Genomic DNA, 21836 nt, shown 5'->3' on the forward strand with positions numbered 1-21836 from the left:
CAGCTGGCCACATGAAGACCCACAATGAAGCCCCTCCCAAACTGGTAAGACTGACAAATGAGTACACAGCACTTCAGGGTCCTTCACAGTAATCAACATCTGGCACTGTTTACACACTGTATATCCTACGAGGCCTGATAGAAAAGAAAGACTAATGCACTCTGGTGGCCACTACCTTATGCTTACCCATTTACATACCCACCAATAGTGAGTATGTGCAAGAAGTTACACTGACTTTCCACCAGTCTTCTAGGTCTCTAACATTTTTGTCAGGCAGTGGAGATTATTACCTTTATCTGTAATTTCTGCTGAAAATGGGCATCTTGAAACTATGTCTGCACTGAATGCTCTGGGCAACCTTCTGCACATGCAAGAGCCTAATATGCATTCCTAACAGGAATACAGCTAGGCTTAAACAGTCACCACTAAGAAAAAACTTTTTGTCTAACCGAAGTCCATTTGTATGATTTAATTAAAATCAGAAAACCCACAGATTTGAAGACTTCAAAATAATCAGTCACTACACATAAAACAAATGTTACATTCAACACAGTTATTTGGAATTTTACATGCATGTTCAGTTGATTCACATTCTGGATAGAATATAGAGATTGTTACAGTTTAAAATATTTTATTTCACAGGAGTAGGTATCTATTAATATATAAAAGAACAGATAAGGGATGAAAAAACATTAACATATAAAACACACACTACATTAAAACTTCACATTCTTCTAGGAAAAAAATATAAAAAAGGTGGTGACAGCAAGGGGTGTGGGAACAGATGGGAGGTAAAGAATGTGTCAGAAAACAAGGGGGGCAGAAGGGGCGGGGAAAAGAGAGAGAGAGAGAGAGAGAGAGAGAGAGAGAGAGAGAGAGAGAGAGAGAGAGAGAGAGAGAGAGAGAGAGAGAAGCAATGCAGTATCTTATATCAACATGTGAACTCAGTTACTTAAATGGGACAATTTATTATTGTAAAAACAAAATCCAACAATAGAAATTTACAAATGATATATATAATAGTGTGCAAAACAAAAATAATACTAACAATAGTCTATAAAAAATACTTTGACTTATTTTGGTGACTGTTCGCAATTTCTGGAGCTTCAAAAAACTGCCTGTCAATCTCAATGAAATATTCTTAAAAATATGGGCATAGTTCCACAGTCTAAAAGATCCACTGTCACAATCTTTTTGCTCAGAATTGTCATTTCGTTTCACAATTTTTATTACAAGTATGGCTGTTAAACAGTTCCCTCCTTCCACACATTAGTTTGGATCACATGAAACGTGCACTTTTCATAGACCTTAACACAAGCTCCCAACTCACATCCTGTGCCGTACCTTCATAAAAATCAGATTTCATGACACAAACTATCAAGTGCAACACACAGCAAGACCATATCAACAGTTTGCAACCACTACTATACGCGTAGAGTAACAGGCCTTTTGAAACCTACAGAGAAACACAAAGTGTCAGTCTGGTTTCTGTAGACATTGGAAGTATCCATATACCAACGTTAAGCACGGTGACTTATGGTGCTAGTAGTGAAGACAACTTGTCATATGCAAACTTGAGGCATTGTGCTAATGCACTGCTGCATCCATATTGTTTTAATGAAGAGAATTTGAATGTATTGAAGTTTTGACTATCATCAATAAATGTCACTGCACCCATCAATGGACAAAGAATAATTTTGTTGTGATCGATGAAGTTCACCTGGAAAAAATAAACATTTCAGTTTAGTACAGAAAATAAACACATCTGAGCAACAGAAGCTTTATTTACACTGTCATATTTAACCCTTAACTCATGAGGTGTGGTCTCTCAGACCGCACGAAAGTTTTAGGATTTGTCTACGAAGGTCAGTTCTGGTGGAATACCACAATGTTCCTCTACCCTCCTTAAACCACCAATCCTGTTGTGGGTTGCATTATCGTCTTCTTGGTTTGGTGCTGAAACGTGTTATTGACACTGCATTACTTATCTTTTTTGTTTTTTCCCCCCCCCCCCTCCTCAGTATAGTAAATTACATGTTCACAGGAACATGTCAGTTTTAACGATCCTGAGTTTGATGAAACTGTTAGTCTGTGTATGGCAGAAGATGTCATTAATACAGATTGAGAAACAGGGAGAAAGACTACAATTTTACAACAGCCACTGATCACAGTTCTGCTAGTAAACCAAAGAATCATTCAGAGAAGAGCTCCAGGACAATTGTGATGGGGCCTTTCTGATTCTCAAATACAATACTCAAAATATTAGTTAAAATCAAATGTGTTATGGGTGGTGATAATGAAAAATGTGGACAGTAGCACTGAATGTCAGTTTTGCAGACATATTTTCATAACTATCAAGTGCAATTTTTACATGCAAGTTTAAACCAAGAAATTTAGTTTCATGAGGAAAGATACTTGCTACAGATATACTAGAATTTTTCAGAATGTGAAATTCAGTGCTCTAACAATTCATTTATGTGTACTATTCAAAAACTGCACAAAAATATGTTATTCTGTTTGATATAAAGTAAAATACAGCAGGCATGCTTTAGTGCAACAAGTAGGAGTACTTACACAACATTTAAATAGTTGTAAAAATAAATGTTATGTAACTTAAATTAAGAATTTCAAACAATTTGCATCTTAAATCTCTGAGACTTCTTCACCTTGTAATATACATTACAGGACAGTCACCTCTTAAGTAAATGATTGAAAACTGAACTGCAACCTGTAAGGGTGGAAAATTACCCCCCTTGGTGAAAGTTAATCCAAATAAATGCAATGCAATCAAAGTTTTATCTTCTTCAAGGGAAGAATTTTTCAATGTAGTTAAAAGCCCACAGAATATCTTGGCAAATTTCAGAGAAAAACTGAAAATTATTTTCAGATAAAGACCTACACATCCAAAGAAAGCTTTAATTTTCTTACATTTAATCAAAATCACAATGATATACTAACTCTGTTCTTCTTAGACTTCAGATTTAATAATTCTAACATAGCCACACATCTAATCAAGTTATCAGAAGCTACTATTCAACAGCTTACTTCAACTTGAGTAAAAAACGAAAAACCTTTTGCGATAACACAGGGTTAACTACTAAGACATGTCATTTCTTAAACTCTAACACATACAGCTTCCCTGTTATGAAAGCGGGTTGGTGGTCAACGGACTGAAGTGTGAGATCAACTCTCAGTAGTTCATCAAGAGTTAGCAACGCCCACCAAAAATTTGATCGAGTTATTGAAGTACGTAGGAGTGGTAAAATAAAGGCACTGAAAGCAATACTGATGCCAGAGCCAAGAAATAATTTAAGAAGTAAAAGCATATGGATCAGGCCATCACATAAGCCAGAGCAGACTATGGGTCTCCCAGGGCTCACCTATGGCAACTAAACAACACTCACATCCAACTTGCTGCCACCCAAGTCAGGGCAAAGACATTTAAAGAGCAACGAACACTTTCTAGCTGGGAGATTAGCAACATTCAAGGTGAGAAGGCTAAAACAGGGGAACACCAAAGTGCTATCGCTAAAATAGAAGATACAGTACAACAGAGATGAAGCTAACCATATGTAAAAGCAATTAAAACACAGGAAAAGCGGGATGACTGCAGCAAACGGGAAAGAAGCCAGGGTTGGGGGACCCTTCAGACGCAGTACGAGGTAGAACATGTCGCAAAAACCCTGCTCCAGCCCTAAATGTAGTTCTGAATGTATATTGAGAATAAAAACCACATGAAAATGATAGCTGTTACTCACCATATAGCGGAGATACTGAGTCACAGATAGGAACAAGAAAAAGACTGTTACACAATGCTTTCAGCCAAACAGGCCTTCATCAGAATTACACACACACACACACACACACACACACACACACACACACAGACAGACAGACAGACAGAGAGAGAGAGAGAGAGAGAGAGAGAGAGAGAGAGAGAGAGAAGCTACATGCACACGCACAGTCTCCGGCTGCAAAGCTGCTGTGAGCAGTAGCGCATGATGGTAGAAATGAACAGGATGGTGGGGGTAAGGAGGATAGAGGGTTGTGTGGTGCTGGAATGGGAACAGGGAAGGGTATGTGTAGAAGAACAATGACTAATATAGCCTGTCTCCCTCCCTATTTGCCCAAAATGCAGTGGTTGGTTGTATAATTCTTTTTGTCTTTAACACTGACAGTGTCACTAAACTATGAACATGCTGTTTTTAACAAGTGTTTTCGGAAATATGATGCCAGTCGGTCAGCTGTTGGTATCACATTTTCTTTGACAGAAGTGAAAAATGTTACAGTTATCATGCGAAGAAACCATGGGGTAACAGGAAGTCAATGAATTTTCTTGTCCAAATGAATGCAGCAGTGGTGGAACTATCCTCAGTACTTAACACCTGTACTGTTGGCACACATATTTAAGGTTGTCTCTCATATGAAAGATCTAAATGTGACTGATGTATTCCACATTTAATTTGAAAGTTACAATTATGTTTTGTAGAACGTCAGTGGTTAAAAATTGACAGGAAACCCATTATCTCAAATTTATCGCAAATACACACTAAAAACTGTCCACATTCACTATGTACCCTTGGCCCCATGTAGAGAGTTTACTTTTCAACTGTGTCTTTCCAATCTAATCACTACAGAACTTACATTTCCCCATCTAGTTTATTTTCAATATTGAACATAGTATTACAGTAGCAGATTTGTTATTATAGTAAAATTAGAATCTGGGACAAAGATAGATGTAGTTGTAACAGAGGAATACTGACACTAGTTAGAGTTGCGCAAAATATAAATAAACCTCAAAAATCAAAAAGAAGTCATTCATCTCAAGTTTCAGAAGCCTCTCGTAGTATTCCAAAAAGTTAAATGAACAAACATGAATATAGAAACTTGGAAACAAAAGTAACTAATTTTCTTCATAGAGAGCAAAAAAGGTAACAAAAGGCGACAATGTTATAAAAGTGAGATAGGTGACATTCATCCTGGGAGAAGCTTACAGGATCACAAAAGTGGCAACAGTCAATTACCCATAGACTCCTCATCAAGTCACTACAAATTAATGGTTGAGGATGGTCTGTTTAAAAAACCATAAGACTCCACTAATGGCTATCAGCTCCATTGTAAAAACACTACACATTTCCAGCAACAAATATTGTTCTTGATTGGATGTTTTAGAGCAGTCAGTGTAAATGACACTTGCACCCTGATGCTCCTTAACAACAGAGGAAGCTATCACAGAGGGATGAACTTTAGCTCCTTTGAATACATTGGTCCTGTGATCTGAGTATTAACCAGCACAGAGGGAGCTATGCTTGCAGAAAAACACAGGATGCAAATTATAAGATGGTGCAGCACAGGTCCTGGCAGATAGCCTTGAGGCACATTTTAACTAGTAATCCAACCCAAGGGCAAGGGTGTCTATGCCCTTTGTGGGCAAAACTAACTTAAGTTGGGCAATTTGTAGTTTGTCAGATCACGAGACTACGAATTGGTGCTGTCAGAACTGAAAACATCTTTCCTTTAGCAAACAAGATTGTCTAAGTGGCTAATCCAGATAGTGTACGTGGCTAGTCCAACAATTTCAAAGCTTGATGTGGCACTGAACCATAAATCTGGCACCCATGGTCCAATTGGAACGAGACCAGGGCCCCATAAATATGGAGGAAAGTAGCATTATCCACTCCTCAACAGGTGCAGGTAAGGAAGCAGGGAAAGTTAAACTTTTGCTTGGAAGTACTCTTTAGTTGACTGATACTGAACAGCCAGGTCAGGTTTACAACACAGGGGTGACCTAAAAATTGAGACTGTGAAATATTATCGAAGCACTGGGTACCCACGAGGCTTCTTGGTCAGGATGTACGTAATACAACAAGTAACATTTGACTCATTTTTGCAAGGAAGAATTGCAAGCCACAATAACATGTCCAAGCAAATATCTTGGTGCTGGTGTTCGGCAAAGCCTACGGACTGTGAACGATACCAAATGCAAAAGCCACTTACATGCAGTGAGTGAGTGAGTGAGTGATCATCTCTACCACCCCTAATTTCTTCTATCAAATTAAGTAGGAAGACCCAGAAGAAAACTAAAGAAAAAATTTGGAACAAAGTGGACACACCCTTGCTACCTTTCTCTTCACAGCACATGAAGCTATCACTTTAACTTGGCATTCACACCTGTGCATATGGTACACACTGTCTAAAGGTATCTGCGATTGTCCACCACTATGCAGTTTCCTGTCAGTTTATTGTAAAAAAATCACAGAAAAAGTGACAAGTTTTTAGGAGATCCTCAATTTGCTAATGCTTTCAAACAGCTTATATTCACATCATGTACTCCCAAGTTCTGCTTCTGATGTGAAACAATGTCTCACCCCATTGACCATGTTCCTGTCCATAAAGCAAAAATTTGACATACCAGCCACATCATTTCATGTTCAACAATGTAAAGGAACATTGAATTCCATGCTGTGATATGACTAGCACCTCGTCCAGATGTATTTTCACGATCTATAAGAGATTGGCTTTAGACGGACATTACCTACAAGGTAACTCTGGAGAAAATTTAAGGAGGTGACAGCAACTTACCCTCTACTACAAATAGGTGACTTACCACTGCGTGACAGTTCATACATTTTGCCCATTTTTCAATGTGTCAGGACTAATGGCATCCTCAACTTCAACTTCTACATCTACATCTACATCTACATTTATACTCTGCAAGCCACCTAACGGTGTGTGGCGGAGGGCACTTTACGTGCCACTGTCATTACCTCCCTTTCCAGTTCCAGTCGCGTATGATTCGCGGGAAGAAAGACTGTCTGAAAGGCTCCGTGCACGCTCTAATCTCTCTAATTTTACATTCGTGATCTCCTCAGGAGGTATATGTAGGGGGAAGCAACATATTCGATACCTCATCCAGAAATGCACCCTCTCGAAACCTGGCGAGCAAGCTACACCGCAATGCAGAGTGCCTCTCTTGCAGAGTCTGCCACTCGAGTTTGTTAATGATCTCCGTAACGCTATCACGGTTACCAAATAACCCTGTGACGAAATGCGCCGCTCTTCTTTGGATCTTCTCTATCTCCTCCGTCAACCCGATCTGGTACGGATCCCACACTGATGAGCAATACTCAAGTATAGGTAGAACGAGTGTTTTGTGAGCCACCTCCTTTGTTGATGGACTACATTTTCTAAGGACTCTCCCAATGAATCTCAACCTGGTACCCGCCTTACCAACAATTAATTTTATATGATCATTCCACTTCAAATCGTTCCGCACGCATACTCCCAGATATTTTACAGTTACCAGTGGTTGTTCCGCTATCATATAATCATACAATAAAGGATCCTTTTTTCTATGTATACGCAATACATTACAATTGTCTATGTTAAGGGTCAGTTGCCACTCCCTGCACCAAGTGCCTATCCGCTACAGATTTTCCTGCATTTCGCTGCAATTTTCTAATGCTGCAACTTCTCTGTATACTACAGCATCATCCGCGAAAAGCCGCATGGAACTTCTGACACTATCTACTAGGTCATTTTTTTTATATATATATATATATATATATATATATATATATATATATATATATATATATATATATATATATATATATATATATATATATATATATATATATATATATTGTGAAAAGCAATGGTCCCATAACACTCCCCTGTGGCACGCCAGAAATTACTTTAACATCTGTAGACGTCTCTCCATTGAGAACAATATGCTGTGTTCTGTTTGCTAAAAACTCTTCAATCCAGCCACACAGCTGGTCTGATATTCCGTAGGCTCTTACTTTGTTTATCAGGCGACAGTGCGGAACTGTATCTAACGCCTTCCGGAAGTCAAGAAAAATAGCATCTACCTGGGAGCCTGTATCTAATATTTTCTGGGTCTCATGAACAAATAAAGCAAGTTGGGTCTCACACGATCGCTGTTTCCGGAATCCATGTTGATTCCTACAGAGTAGATTCTGGGTTTCCAAAAACGACATGATACTCAAGCAAAAAACATGTTCTAAAATTCTACAACAGATCGACGTCAGAGATATAGGTCTATAGTTTTACGCATCTGCTCGACGACCCTTCTTGAAGACTGGGACTACCTGTCATCTTTTCCAATCATTTGGAACCTTCCGTTCCTCCAGAGACTTGCGGTACACGGCTGTTAAAAGGGGGCAAGTTCTTTCGCGTACTCTGTGTAGAATCGAATTGGTATCCCGTCAGGTCCAGTGGACTTTCCTCTGTTGAGTGATTCCAGTTGCCTTTCTATTCCTTGGACACTTATTTCGATGTCAGCCATTTTTTCGTTTGTGCGAGGATTTAGAGAAGGAACTGCAGTGCGGTCTTCCTCTGTGAAACAGCTTTGGAAAAAGGTGTTTAGTATTTCAGCTTTACACGTGTCATCCTGTTTCAATGCCATCATCATCCCGGAGTATCTGGGTATGCTGTTTCGAGCCACTTACTGATTTAACGTAAGACCAGAACTTCATAGAATTTTCTGTCAAGTCGGTACATAGAATTTTACTTTCGAATTCACAGAACGCTTCACGCATAGCCCTCCTTAAGCTAACTTTGACATTGTTTAGCTTCTGTTTGTCTGAGAGGTTTTGGCTGCATTTAAACTTGGAGTGAAGCTCTCTTTGCTTTCACAGTAGTTTCCTAACTTTGTTGTTGTACCACAATGGGTTTTTCCCGTCCCTCACAGTTTTACTCGGCACCTACCTATCTAAAACGCATTTTACGATTGCCTTGAACTTTTTCCATAAACACTCAACATTGTCAGTGTCGGAACGGAAATTTTCGTTTTGATCTGTTAGGTAGTCTGAAATCTGCCTTCTATTACTCTTGCTAAACAGATAAACCTTCCTCCCTATTTTTATATTCCTATTAACTTCCATATTCAGGGATGCTGCAACGGCCTTATGATCACCGATTCCCTGTTCTGCACATACAGAGTCGAAAAGTTTGGGTCTGCTTGTTATCAGTAGGTCCAAGATGTTATCTCCAAGAGTCGGTTCTCTGTTTAATTGCTCGAGGTAATTTTTGGATAGTGCGCTCAGTATAATGTCACTCGATGCTCTGTCCCTACCACCTGTCCTAAACATCTGAGTGTCCCAGTCTGTATCTGGCAAATTGAAATCTCCACCTAAGACTGTAACATGCTGAGAAAATTTATGTGAAATGTATTCCAAATTTTGTCTCAGTTGTTCTGCCACTAATGCTGCTGAGTCGGGAGGTCGGTAAAAGGAGCCAATTATTAACCTTGCTCGGTTGTTGAGTGTAACCTCCACCCATAATAATTCACAGGAACTATCCACTTCTACTTCACTACAGGATAAACTACTACTCCACCACCGGTTGCATGCAATCTATCCTTTCTAAACACCATCTGTATGTTTGTAAAAATTTCGGCAGAATTTATCTCTGGCTTCAGCCAGCTTTCTGTACCTATAACGATTTCAGCTTCGGTGCTTTCTATCAGTGCTTGAAGTTCCGGTACTTTACCAACGCAGCTTTGACAGTTTACAATTACAATACCGATTGCTGCTTGGTCCCCGCATGTCCTGACTTTGCCGCGCACCCGTTGAGGCTGTTGCCCTTTCTGTACTTGCCCAAGGCCATCTAACCTAAAAAACCACCCAGTCCACGCCACACAACCCCTGCTACCCATGTAGCCGCTTGCTGCGTGTAGTGGACTCCAGACCTATCTAGCGGAACCCGAAACCCCACCACCCTATGGCGCAAGTCGAGGAATCTGCAGGTCACACGGTCGCAGAACCGTTTCAGCCTCTGATTCAGACCCTCCACTCGGCTCTGTACCAAAGGTCCGCAGTCAGTCCTGTCGACGACGCTGCAGATGGTGAGCTCTGCCTTCATCCCACTAGCGAGACTGGCAGTCTTCACCAAATCAGATAGCCGCCGGAAGCCAGAGAGGATTTCCTCTGATCCATAATGACACACATCATTGGTGCCGACATGAGCGACCACCTGCAGATGGGTGCACCCCGTACCCTTCATGGCATCCGGAAGGACCCTTTCCAAATCTGGAATGACTCCCCCAGTATGCACACAGAGTGCACATTGGTTATCTTCTCCTCTCTTGCTGCCATATCCCCAAGGGGCCCCATTATGCGCCTGACGTTGAAGCTCCCAACTACCAGTAAGCCCACCCTCTGCGACCGCCCGGATCTTGCAGACTGAGGGGCAACCTCTGGAACAGGACAAGCAGCCATGTCAGGCCGAAGATCAGTATCAGCCTGAGACAGAGCCTGAAACCGGTTCGTCAGACAAACTGGAGAGGCCTTCCGTTCAGCCCTCTGGAATGTCTTTCGCCCCCAGCCACACCTTGAGACGACCTCCCACTTTACCACAGGTGAGGGATCAGCCTCAATGTGGGCAGTATCCCGGGCAACCACAGTCGTAATCCGATCGGGGGATGCGTGGGACAAGCTGGCCGTCCCCGACAAACCCCCATCTGGACCCCCACAGTGATGCCCATTGGCAACAGCCTCAAGCCGTGTGACCGAAGCCAACACTGCCTGAAGCTGGGAGCGAAGGGATGCCAACTCAGCCTGCATCCGAACACAGCAGTTGCAGTCCCTATCCATGCTAAAAACTGTTGTGCAAAGAACGTCTGAACTAATCTACAAAGAGCGCAAACAAATCGACACAAAATTTAAACGGTTATTAAAATACAAGATTGCCTAGTAAATGCAGTAATGCTGCTACTTGCGCACTGCTGACACACTGCTCGACGGCGGAAGGAGACTACACGATTTTACACTATTCAGGTACTAAAACGCGATGCTGCAACTCTCAAATGCTATAATACGCCCAAAATTTATGAATTAAACAATGCAAGTACCAAAAACACTCAAAGAAATTAAGAATCAAACTATGTAACAAATGAGTGGGCTAGGAGTATACGACTTGCTGCTGCAGCTGCTTATCCAACGGCGGCAGGGAGTTTTTGAAACTTGGTATATTTGACAGAAATTGTGTAATATATACCCATACAATGTCTTTCAGAAAATAACCAAACATTGAATTACATGCCAAAAGAGGTATTTAGTGATGTGTGGATGGCAGCAATGCCTTAACCACGTTGTTTTAGAGTGCTGATATACATATTATTTAGGTTTTGTGATACTGTTATTTGAGTGCAACACATTGAAGTGTTAGTGGCAATTTGGAAGATTTCATATTTTGAAACAAACTTATGGAGATGGTACTTTGGGTTGTATGAAATGTTACAAATTGTTTACACAATTTAGAACTGCCTGTCAGTCAACTGAAAATGGTCCTTTGCAAGGAAGCCTTCCATTTCAGCTGACACACATTCAGAAAATCAATAATCTGGTATGTGTCAATTGCAAATTATTTTTCAACTATTAAGTGAAAAAACCTGGTAAAAGGGACAAGAGTTATGGTGAGACAATGCGTGATTCTCTTACCATGACAATACGCATGCACACTCAGTTTTATCAATTCACCAGTTTTGCGCCAAAGATCTGATGACTATCCTCCCGCAGCCACCTTACACGCCAGACTGTGCCCCTTATTTCTGAAATAACATCAATACTGAAAGAACACCTTTTTCAAACTGCTGATGACATAAAAATAAATGTGTCACAGACCTTTAAGGCCATCTCAAATGAAGGTATCCAGGACTGCTTTGCAAAACGGGAACACCACTGGGAAAAGTGTGTGAATTGGGGAAGGGAGTACTTCAAAAGGGACAACGATGAATAATCTGTAAATAATAATGATTTCTTTACAAGTCTGTTACTTTCTGAACAGACCTCGTATACCGAATAAAATACCAGGTGATTGAAAAAGATAGAACACTAAAAGACAGGAACACAATGCTCACATAACTGCATAGAACAGAGTTCAAAGGACAGCTGCACTGTTTGTAGCAATGTGGTGACTACACCACAAGAGAAATTTTTTTTTTTAGAATTTGCATAAAGCAAATTCTTCCAGTGCAACACACGTTCTGCCATCGATTCAGCAATTTACGACTGGCATACAAAATTCTTTGAAGTTGCTCACTTATGCAAAGGGCAGAGCACTGATCAGCTACACATATCGGATGAAAATGTCGAGCGTATCAGATGATGATGATGATGATGATGATGATGATGTTGATCTGGGTTGAGGGAGCGCTCGACATCATGGTCACCAGCACCCTGACAAAAAATCAACATGCAAATCTCATGGGTGGGGACAAAGGCTGTCCCCCACATGAGCGTATCAGAGATGCATTCGCACAGAACCCTCTGACGGGCAGGCCAGGAACTTCAACTTACTCAAACAATGGTGTGGCGTGTTCCAGAGCAATGCTTGCATATGAAGCCTCACAAGTTGCCATTACCATAGCAATTGCATTCCAGCGACCACAACAAAAGGTATGAATTTTGCATTTCAATTCTTCAGAATATGGCAGAGGATATTTTTTACCGAATGACTTACCTTTCCAAATGAATTTACATTTCATATACTGGGTAAACTAAACTGCCAATGTAAAAATTTGGGGTCACAAAATCCTGACATTGTTGTTGGACATTAAAGAGACTCTTCGAAACAATGTGTTGTGTGGAAACTGACAAGAATGTCATACACGGACATGCTGCAAAATCGGTTGGTTCCTCAACTTCACGAATATTTCAATGATTTCACAACTAAGCATGACAGCACCCCAACTCACTTTCACCTTGATGTGTAACATTATCTCAACACCACCAACCACAACACTTAATTGGAAGAGATGGACAACAAAATAATCTTCCTTGCTTCTGGCCTGCCAGGTCATCAGACTACACCTTGTGATTTTTTTGTATGGGAGAGGGTGGGGTGCTACTTAAAAGACAGGGTCTTTATCCCATCTATGGCAGCAACTCTTCAAGAGCTGAGACATCTAATTGTTAAAGCTATCAATTAGATAGAGATTTGTTGATTCTTGTGTCAAATGAAATGGACTACCGTTTCGATATTTCTCTAGCAATGCCTGGTGCTCATGTATAGTGTATGGTGTATGGTGTAGTGTGTGGGGGAGCAAAATACTTTGAACCTTCCTCTAGCCACTAACATGTACAATATGTTGTGATCTTTCACAGTTTGTCTGTAATAAGGAACTGAAATCTGTTTTTGTCATCCTTTATAATGTTTTAAGTGCCATTTCAATTACATGACTGACAGGCAGCTACCTCTAAATCAATGTATGCTGCACAACGCAATTCATGAAGTCATAATAAAATTGTACGAAATCAAATCACTTCCCGAAACATTTTTTAATAATCTGTACGAGTTTATTATTTAACTGCGCATGGCTGAATACTTGTCCTGTTATTTTAAGGGGGTTGTCAATTTTCAGTTTATTTTTTAATTATTAGCAGAGTTACAATGATGAAATCGTTTCTGAAGTACCCGAAAAATAATTGAATATTTGACGTCACCTTCCTACAACATCCACTTTTTGAAGGAACATTTCATCACATACAGGTTCACAGAGGTAACAACCCACACATTCACAAGGAGAGGTTTCCAAATCGTATCCTGTATGTTGTCCAGTCCACATACAGGTCAATCTTGAACTTCTAAAAAAGTATGTTCATGGGAAAACCCAGAATCCAAATAGTCTAAATTCACTCATATGGAAACGATGCCCTAACACCACATTTTAATCTGCAGTTTTATCTAATGATGGGAACATAGGGAGGATGAAGGTACTAGAGAGAATGGGCTTTAAGATAATAGGAAATTTGACTCTCGACATCTTGAGGAAAAAAGATTTACAGTGTTTCTCTGCAGCTGGAAAATCAGTTGAAGACCTGGTAAAGGGAAGAAGGTAGGAGAAACAAAACCAGAAAAGAAGCCTTGAATGGGAAAGGATCCCAAGTACAAATCTGAGACCTTCTGAAGAGGTGACTTAAGGTGAAACATTAGGTTGAACTTTAAACTTCATTTCCTGAAAATTATGTTTTTGCACAGAATACGAAGCAAGCTGCAAAGGGCACCTCATGGTGAAGTTTGCTGCATGAACAGCAAAAATGTAGTAAGCAATAAACTTTTACCTTTCATTACCTTGTGCAGGAGAGCAAGAGAAATTTGTGAAAACATATGAAATTGTGTAAAGTTTGTTGAAAGTTGGTAAGTGCCCTCATTCTCAAATACTGGATGAATATGGTCTGGATAACCTGTATGCTGTTAGTTTCACTGCATCAAGACATATGTTTTCCAACAGTAGTGCTTGTCTTACCATGTTAGAACTGTAATACAAGTGATTGTAACAGTACTATAATTTTTTTACATTCCGTCAATTTTAAGGGGGCAGTCAAGCGACAACCGAACCCCACTGCAACAAGACCATGGAATGGTTCCATTCAAAAGTAATAACCACACATGTTGAAACATTTATACCACTGGGAGATGAGAATCAATTCCTGTCAGCTGCTGACAGACTTGCAACCACATCCACTCTTGCTGTCCCTCATCTAATAGAAACTAACAGCCACATGCATCGATCTTCAAGTCACCAAAAATGTGAAAATCATACAGTGAAGGATCCAGGTTATACAGACGATGTTTTAGTGTTTCCCAATCAAATTGCGTAAGTGTAGCCTTTATCCAATTGGAAGCAAGGATGCGTGCATTACCGTGCAACAGAATGATTTCGTCCAGCAGCATTCCTGGGCATTTTCACTTTTTGCCACAACGCAGCTTCCACAAAGTGTCTTCATAGCACTGTGCATTGACTGCGGTTCCACACTGTAAGAACTCAACAAGCTTCTGATTTCTTTGGCAGGAGAGGTGTGGGATGTTTACACTTCTGGTTTTGTCATTTGCCATCAAGCTGTTGCACAATAACGCCCACCTCCATACTGCCTATCAGCTGGAGGCTATGCTTCAGCAATTTGATTGGGAAATGCCTAAAGATCCTCCATGCAGCCCGGGTCTGCCTGCACGTCTGTCCGAGTTGGACATGAAGTCCAACAGTGGAGGAGGTTGTAGATCTGTCTGCAGCAGACCGCATTCAACAAAACAGGAACTAATCATTGTGTCACCCAGTGGGATAAAAGTCTTAATGTGTGTGGTGATTACTTTTGAATGTAACCAATTCCACAGTCCCATTGTGGCAGGCATTCAGTTTATATTTGACTGCCCCTCATATATGAAGTAGTAACAATTATTTTTGTTGTCCCTCAAAGCTGCGAGATTGGCAGCCTGCAACAGGGACCAGGTGATCGCAGCCATATAGTGATCCAGATCACTAACAGAAACAACAATTATTTGCTAGGTTATATGGATGATAAACATCCAGCAGCTGTTTATTCTAATATGCTGTCAAATTTTATTGTCAATAAAGCAGGTAGTAGGAAGCTCCTGCCTATGTCATTGTTCAAAGGAAAATGATACCAGAAGGGAAACTGCCTATATGATTTAGCTTTTAGGTGACAAGAGAATGGGCAGATGACATATGACCTATGACCTGAGGCTAGATTTGACTGAAGGTTGTTTGAAAAAGAATACTAGACCCTCTGCACACCAGAAGAGATGTTGATGCTGGATTCTTTTAGTGAACACCTAACCCAGCAAGTTAAGGGTCTGATAGCAAAGAACAATGCAGATCTCTTAGTAACTCCTGGCAATTTAGCCTCACAATTCAATGTTATGCATAGACCTTTTAAGGCTCACTTGCAACAGCTTTACAGTGACTAGCTTCTTGAAGGTCATCACGCCCTCACTCCAGAGGGAGACTTAAGAAATCAATATCCATGCTGGGCTAGAGGAGCCTCACTCAAAGAGAGCAGAAAGCCAAGTTAAATGATTATGTAAAGAGTCAGAAAGCACTGTTAGCCAATGCTACGGATGACTTTAGATGATGCATTATGGGAAAGACTGTCATAAAGGAAGAAATGTCAAGAGGCTTATGAATTAGGATTGTACACTCCTGGAAATTGAAATAAGAACACCGTGAATTCATTGTCCCAGGAAGGGGAAACTTTATTGACACATTCCTGGGGTCAGATACATCACATGATCACACTGACAGAACCACAGGCACATAGACACAGGCAACAGAGCATGCACAATGTCGGCACTAGTACAGTGTATATCCACCTTTTGCAGCAATGCAGGCTGCTATTCTCCCATGGAGACGATCGTAGAGATGCTGGATGTAGTCCTGTGGAACGGCTTGCCATGCCATTTCCACCTGGCGCTTCAGTTGGACCAGCGTTCGTGCTGGACGTGCAGACCGCGTGAGACGACGCTTCATCCAGTCCCAAACATGCTCAATGGGGGACAGATCCAAAGAACTTGCTGGCCAGGGTAGTTGACTTACACCTTCTAGAGCACGTTGGGTGGCACGGGATACATGCGGACGTGCATTGTCCTGTTGGAACAGCAAGTTCCCTTGCCGGTCTAGGAATGGCAGAACGATGGGTTCGATGACGGTTTGGATGTACCGTGCACTATTCAGTGTCCCCTCGACGATCACCAGTGGTGTACGGCCAGTGTAGGAGATCGCTCCCCACACCATGATGCCGGGTGTTGGCCCTGTGTGCCTCAGTCGTATGCAGTCCTGATTGTGGCGCTCACCTGCACGGCGCCAAACACGCATACGACCATCATTGGCACCAAGGCAGAAGCGACTCTCATCGCTGAAGACGACACGTCTCCATTCGTCCCTCCATTCACGCCCGTCGCGACACCACTGGAGGCAGGCTGCACGATGTTGGGGCGTGAGCGGAAGACGGCCTAACGGTGTGCGGGACCGTAGCCCAGCTTCATGGAGACGGTTGCGAATGGTCCTCGCCGATACCCCAGGAGCAACAGTGTCCCTAATTTGCTGGGAAGTGGCGGTGCGGTCCCCTACGGCACTGCGTAGGATCCTACGGTCTTGGCGAGCATCCGTGCGTCGCTGCGGTCCGGTCCCAGGTCGACGGGCACGTGCACCTTCCGCCGACCACTGGCGACAACATCGATGTACTGTGGAGACTTCACGCCCCACGTGTTGAGCAATTCGGCGGTACGTCCACCCGGCCTCCCGCATGCCCACTATACGCCCTCGCTCAAAGTCCGTCAACTGCACATACAGTTCACGTCCACGCTGTCGCGGCATGCTACCAGTGTTAAAGACTGCGATGGAGCTCCGTATGCCACGGCAAACTGGCTGACACTGACGGCGGCGGTGCACAAATGCTGCGCAGCTAGCGCCATTCGACGGCCAACACCGCGGTTCCTGGTGTGTCCGCTGTGCCGTGCGTGTGATCATTGCTTGTATAGCCCTCTCGCAGTGTCCGGAGCAAGTATGGTGGGTCTGACACACCGGTGTCAATGTGTTCTTTTTTCCATTTCCAGGAGTGTAGTACCAATGACAAAAGTAGTAACAGCAATGGCTGGCTTAGTAAGCAGAAAAGCTGTCAAGACAAAAATTAATGTAAACCATTTCTTTTGTTTCTTTTACTTCTCCATTTGTCAAAGTGTACGCAATAAATGAGTAAGTTTAAAATAAATCAAATTTTAACATTTCTGATAGATATTTTGCATCATTAAAACAGTTTGTAAATTTAATTAGTCAGAAAAATTCTGAAGGAGCCTCTTAAAAATGAGACATCTTATAGCCAGGCAAATATGTTATATGTTTTGATTTTGTTTGCGATATGTACAAAACTGTCACACCGATTAGCATGTTGAAAGTCAAATGGCAATGCAACCTCCCATCACTGCCAAAGTCAAGCAAAGTGTTGTTATGTTTAATAAAACGGGGTGCTTCAAAACTGTCAGCAGCAGTACAACTAATTCGAGGCAGATATGTTATTCATGGAAGTGTAGAGATGGTAGGTTTGGGAACTCTTACAGCAGCATTTTCACACTGGCAACTATGGACATTCATTCCCTTCATATCTCTTTCACATTAAACAGCAGAACTAACTGATATGCAGTTGATGTAACTTCTCACCAAACAGTAGATGGCACACACCAAACTAATATGTTCTCATGCTCATGTATTTCTTATTTCTGAACAAGATATTAAAACCTGTTTGCAAGCCATTTACAGGAAATGTTCCTAGCCACACACAAGTCCAAACGATGTGTGTGGCTCACGTTGATTGATCTCTTCATGATTTGGACTCATGGCCAGGAACCCTATCCTAATTCCTCCACAGCCTGAACACCCACTCTCCCATTAGCTTCCCTCCTGGGCATCCTCAGCCCAACTTGCCACTTTCCTGGACACTGACCACCTCTCATTGTTCCATCCATACAAAGCCCATGAACCATCAAGAACTGCATTTCAGTAGCAGTCATTCCTTCCACACAAAAAAACCACACACTCCCATGAACTAAAACCACACACTCCCATGAACTTCAGCTACCTATGGACAGCTTGTCTGCAGCGACAAGACTTCTTTTGTGCAGTACGCTGAAGGTCTCAATCAGGCCTTCAGACATACACTATCCCCAAACCTAGGCCACTGACAATTCTCACAACACTTCCTCATCCACCGCCCCACCCACTCCTCCTCCCATTACTCAGAACAACTTGCTGTAAAGGAGCACCCCCCTGCCACCTTCCCCTCCCTCCCCTATTTCATAAAAAAAATCTAATATACTGGACTGACAACTAAACAATGTCTTTTGCCAGAACTACTATAATTATCACTCTGGCCAGAAATGATCATCCAGCTCACCCCACCTAGAGTGGTATTCCGCCACCCACAGAATCTTCACTATATCTTGGTCCATCGTAAGGCACATTCACCCATACCACACAAGTCATATACCTGCGGAAGACATGGGTGCAAGCCTGTCAGTACACTCACGCAGCACGTCCTTCTACAGTCCCATCATACGCTTATCCCATCTCATTAAAAGCAGGGCCATTTGTGAGAACATTCATGTCATACCATCTAATGACATTTCTGTAAAGTTTATGTGGGCATGACAACCAATTAACTGTCCAATGAAACGAATGCTTACAACTAAACTGATCACCCATGGGCAGAATGCACGGGTGTGCACATCAACAATTTCAACAGTTGTTTCGTGAATTGGGCGATCTGGAAAACACCCCCCCCCCCTCTCTCTCTCTCTCTCTCTCTCTCTCTTTCTCTCTCAACATCAGCTTCTCTTAACTGCCTAAACAACATTTGTCTTTTCAACACACCCTTCATTCTCATTATCTTCCTCATATCTATCTCCATTAGCTCCCTACTACAACACCCTAAATTCACTCGCCCTACGCCCAATCCTTCTCCCCCCATCATCTCCTGTTCCTCTATTCTGTCATTCCCTCCCAATAAACTCTTCCGTATCATTGTTGTCATGCTCTGTATCAACCCACCATTGCTGGAGGCACATCGATTCTCATCCCATGAGCCTGCTGCCTCTCCCTCCTGTACTTCTCTTCTGTCCAACTGCTGTCTCCCTCTTATTTGTCAGCTACCCTTCCCTCTGTACCTCAAGCCACCTCTCCCCCACTCCATCCAACAATCCCTCACACCCATCAAGCAGCAGAACTGCAGTCACAGCCTAATGTACCCAGCCAGCACATGCTAGCTCAAGAAAGCATCTGTCCGAAGATAGCCACGTTTCCGGTCTTGTTCGATGAGGTATCACTTTTACTCCAGTTCTTTCCAAAACTTGCTTACGTCCAATTCTGGTTGTTAAGCAAGTGGTGACTGGGTGGTTGTCCTCCAACACAGTAGAGAAAGTTACCAATATATATATATATATGAAAAGCCATCTTCAACTTGGCTTACAACAATCCTTCAGTAAACATAATGATAACTGATAGTTACTACAACAGAAACAGTGTGACCCTTAACTGTAATGCAAACATGAGGAAAAACATCTCTTCTTGGCAACTAACGCTTGTATTTAACTTCTTTAAGTCATACCTGAACTGTTCCATTTGACAACACCATGACAACACCATTGGACGTCCGAAACCACTGATACATGTATGGAAGTCTGCTAATGGAATCACACTCTCTTACAGGAACTGCAGCTCCCGCTTTTATCAGATTATCCTGCATGTACCGTTCAAAGTACTTCAACAACTTCATCTTCTTTGCCAATGTATCAGGGTAACTATCAACAGTGTAGAACTTTTCTTCTCCGTTTTCCAGTATGTAATAGAGATTCCTGGAAAAAACCAACATTATTATTCATTACTTTTACTCCTATTACTAGCAAACTGAACAACATGGAAACACAATAGAAGCAAAGTATGATGAAATTGAAGACAATTTGTGCAGTGGCAGCAGAAATCAGCAACTTTACTTTTTCTCTCATGATGAATATATCCCTCTTTCCTGATGAGGCAACAGTTTGTTGCGAAAGCTTGAATTTTGTGTGTATGTTTGTGTGTCTGTCGACCTGCCAGCACTTTCATTTGGCAAGTCACATCATCTTTGTTTATATACACACACAATATATATATATATATATATATATATATATATATATATATATATATATATATATATATATATATATATATGCCGCCCAACAGCAACCAGCCGTAAGTAAGGTGGCAGTTACGTCAGTTGTGATCAGCTTGAAGTTACTTTAATACATCTTTCCACAGTAGCCTATTTTGGGCAAGATTTTTCATAGATGCCTAACTATTACACCCCTCATCAATTACAACCTTCAAGGGGTCACGCCTACATATATAGTCTGTCAACCAAAAATATTGTCTTGTACCATTCCACTGTTTTATAATTGTGAGCCTGTAACTATTCTTTGATTATTGCTTCAGCTAACACTGTGACAAGTTGTGCTGCCATACATGCACATGAACAGCAGCAACATAAAATAAACAGCAAGCAAGGAAATGCCTCAGATTCTGAGCCAGCAGCACAATCCCACAATTAGGCTGTTGTCTACAAGACAATTAGTAATCAAATAGGTGTCTGGCTGGGATCTTATGCAACTCCACTGCTTAATGCTCTGAACAGATCATTACTGTGAGTTAACAATTGTACGCGGCAACCGGATACAATTAAAGTTTATTTTCTTGTTTAATTAAACAATGGTTTAACTCATAAGTTTACTTTATTGTTGTTTAACTAAACCAAGATGAAACTGTGATGTTACTCAAGAATGTCTGCCTTGGTAACATGAAGACAGCTATTCTTTACACTTTCACGAAGTACACCGCACGCCCACTTGTGTGTTAATAAACTTTTTGTATTCAATCCTTGTTTCTCCATTACCAAAATAACTCTACCTGGGCACCTCGGGAGGTGCCTTATGCCTTTACTACTCTAGCTATCCACCAAATCTTCGGATTCTTCTGCCGCCCAATTTTGGAAAGCTTTAAGACCCTTCTTGTATGCACTGTCAATCTTCTGATTTTTACTTTCAGACAGGGCCGCACTCCCGAAAAATGTACTGAAGAGATACTCTCACACAAAATTCTTTTATACGTGTTTTATTTTATTTTTCTGTGGTTCTGTACTTACTATTATCAATCTACATATTATATGCTCTTTAGTTCTACCATCATTTTATTGCACTAATAGGAAATCTTTTCTACAACACTGTTATTTCATAACTGAATTCCCTGATCATCATCTGACTCAAATTTTTTGATGTGGTATTTTAATTCATAAATGAACATACTTTTTTGGACATATTTAAAATGCTCCTGTGATGTTAAGTACTTTGTAAATAACCAATGTCACTAAATGTACAAAAACTGTCCGAACAGGCCATGAAGGCGAAACATTACTGACCGGCCGCCGTGTCATTCTCAGTCCGCAGGCTTCACTTGATGCGGATATGGAGGGGCACGTAGTCAGTACGCT

General features: G+C 41.5%; 1 protein-coding gene across 1 annotated transcript in view; it reads right to left on the reverse strand.

The window, feature by feature from the left end:
- Positions 1-614: 614 nt before the first annotated feature.
- The window catches only part of LOC124776231 (serine/threonine-protein kinase polo), a 77705-nt gene continuing 56483 nt past the window's right edge, over positions 615-21836 (reverse strand). The window contains exons 9-10 of the mRNA XM_047251090.1: positions 19920-20166; positions 615-1720 (exon numbers count right to left, since the gene is read on the reverse strand). Of these exons, the coding sequence (XP_047107046.1) occupies positions 1535-1720; positions 19920-20166 (433 nt within the window). The 3' untranslated portion in view covers positions 615-1534. The remainder of the gene's footprint in view (positions 1721-19919; positions 20167-21836) is intronic.

Source organism: Schistocerca piceifrons, chromosome 2 (genome assembly GCF_021461385.2).
Source record: "Schistocerca piceifrons isolate TAMUIC-IGC-003096 chromosome 2, iqSchPice1.1, whole genome shotgun sequence".
Lineage (NCBI taxonomy): Eukaryota > Metazoa > Arthropoda > Insecta > Orthoptera > Acrididae > Schistocerca > Schistocerca piceifrons.